The sequence below is a fragment of the Penaeus monodon genome, chromosome 29 (genome assembly GCF_015228065.2).
Source record: "Penaeus monodon isolate SGIC_2016 chromosome 29, NSTDA_Pmon_1, whole genome shotgun sequence".
Classification (NCBI taxonomy): Eukaryota; Metazoa; Arthropoda; class Malacostraca; order Decapoda; family Penaeidae; genus Penaeus; species Penaeus monodon.
In genome coordinates, this window is record NC_051414.1 from 34,228,332 (window position 1) to 34,230,392 (window position 2,061).

General features: G+C 36.8%; 1 protein-coding gene across 1 annotated transcript in view; it reads right to left on the reverse strand.

The window, feature by feature from the left end:
• The window catches only part of LOC119591856 (histone H4 transcription factor-like), a gene marked incomplete in the record, with an annotated part of 10,649 nt that overhangs the window by 7,708 nt on the left and 880 nt on the right, over nucleotides 1-2,061 (reverse strand). Inside the window, 2 exon segments of the mRNA XM_037940599.1 lie at nucleotides 275-452; nucleotides 942-1,096. Coding sequence (XP_037796527.1) covers nucleotides 275-452; nucleotides 942-1,096 — 333 coding nt within the window.

Genomic DNA, 2,061 nt, shown 5'->3' on the forward strand with positions numbered 1-2,061 from the left:
CTTACTTCTGAGGAGGGGGCTGGGTTGATGGCATTAACATGGTCTTTCCTAACTTGTTCTAAAAGCCATTCAGATATCCATCCATTCATCCATGCAAAGGAAGACTTGACAAAATATAAAATTGCTCCTGAATTCTATATAACTTTATCCCTAATTTTCTAAAGAAATACTGGAAAAGTATCCAGCATATATTGAGAGAAATGAATGACATATGCAAATAACCTTAATGATCAGACTCTATCCTCGAATTAAACCTAACAGCACAGAAGCTCACCTTCCCAGAAACACTTGTACACTTTGTCTGTATTGGGGTCGGAGCACACAACGTGGCTCTGAACGTGCCAGTAGAAGTTTTGTGCTGAGGCGAAGGACACCTTGCAATCTTCCCACATGCACTGGAAGGGCTCTGGAATCTCTGGGATCATGTTGCATCCCGAGGAGTCTAGAGAACACTGCCAAGGGAGAAGGAGAGAATTGATAAAAATCAATACATTTACAACTTTTTTTTTTTTATTAAAGTGGAAACACTGCCAATGTAAAGCACACTGTACTCATGTGCAGTCATCCATGAAATAATTACAAGGTAGTAGTTTGAAGATGAATTTTGGATAACTCAATTCACATTATGATAAACAACTTTGAAATTCAATAACATGTACAAAACAAAAAAACAAAAAAAGTATGAAGATAATGCCTAATTCCAATATAAGTAACTTCAAAACATTTCACCGAGAAACAAGATGAATGGCAGAACACTACAGAATAGCTACAGAGCCAGAAAAATCCACTTTCCACAAAATAAAATAAATGAAAGGTTATGGTCATATGAATTCTGTCTGAAAATCTTCCCACAAGAGATTTCCTTTGTATATAGTGGACTTTCATGACATACAAGAAGAGAGAGAAGATTCATAGAAAACACCAATGATAACAAGACTCACGTGATAATTCTTTTCCTTCAGAACGACTGTCCCTAAACTTTTGATCTTTGTGTGAAAGGCATGGAAGAAGATGTGACGGTCCAGCTCCTCGGTGGTAGGACATGCAAAGCCGCATTCCCGCCAGTAACAGATATAGCCGTCACCCGTCAGATGATCTGGGGAGACGCAGAAGCATGTTATATGGCATAATGATAAAAAATTATGCTAAACTGAGTTTTATACTGGTGTAGCATACTAAGGAATAATTAGATGATGATTTTGTTAAACTTTCCTATAAAATGGTTATGAGCTAAATTACTGAATAAACTGAAGCAATTGATAAAAAAAGAAGACTGAAATGTGATTACATGAGATTATGCCTCACACTGAAGAAAGAGTGAAAGTTAACGAGACAGGAATTAATAAAGCAACAATACTCAATTTTATGAAGCTAAATAAAAAAAAGAAATCAAAACCCTGACAAAGCATTGACATAACTACATTCATAAACAATCTGATATTGAGAGTTTTTGAGATGCACAGGCTACTGCCCAAATACAGAACATTTACTCCATGCAAATCAATTATAATGCCACAGCTGTAAATAACTGCTGATGCCTCCACTCTTGTCACTGCTCCAGCTAGCTATAGCCAAATGTGAACAAGCTTCGAAGTTATGTCCCTGTTATGGAAGTCTGTAGTTGATGCCCTGCCAGCTCTCTTGAAGCCTTGATGGAACCTTCATACAGAGGGAAGTTTTAGCAATTGGGGGCTCTAAAAAACACATGACTCTTCATTTATGTAATGTTTGGGCTGTACATCAATATGTATTCTTTCATTACCTAAACAACATGTTCTTGGTTTTCTTCAGGTATCAGGATAATATTAATGCAACAAATGATTTGCACAGACTTAGGCTGCAATACTGGCATCTACAAATGTAGATAGCTTATTTAAATACCCTTTCTTCCACTATGCAGGGTAATACTGAGGCAGGTGTAGCTAATTTAGTTACAAAGGCAAAGTATACCCTAAATACAGATAATAAAATATTTGTTCTTCTGTCTCTGCAAACAGCACAGAGACGAACCACAAATTTACCTACAGAATCCATCATTATAGCTTTCCTCCCTCATTCTGC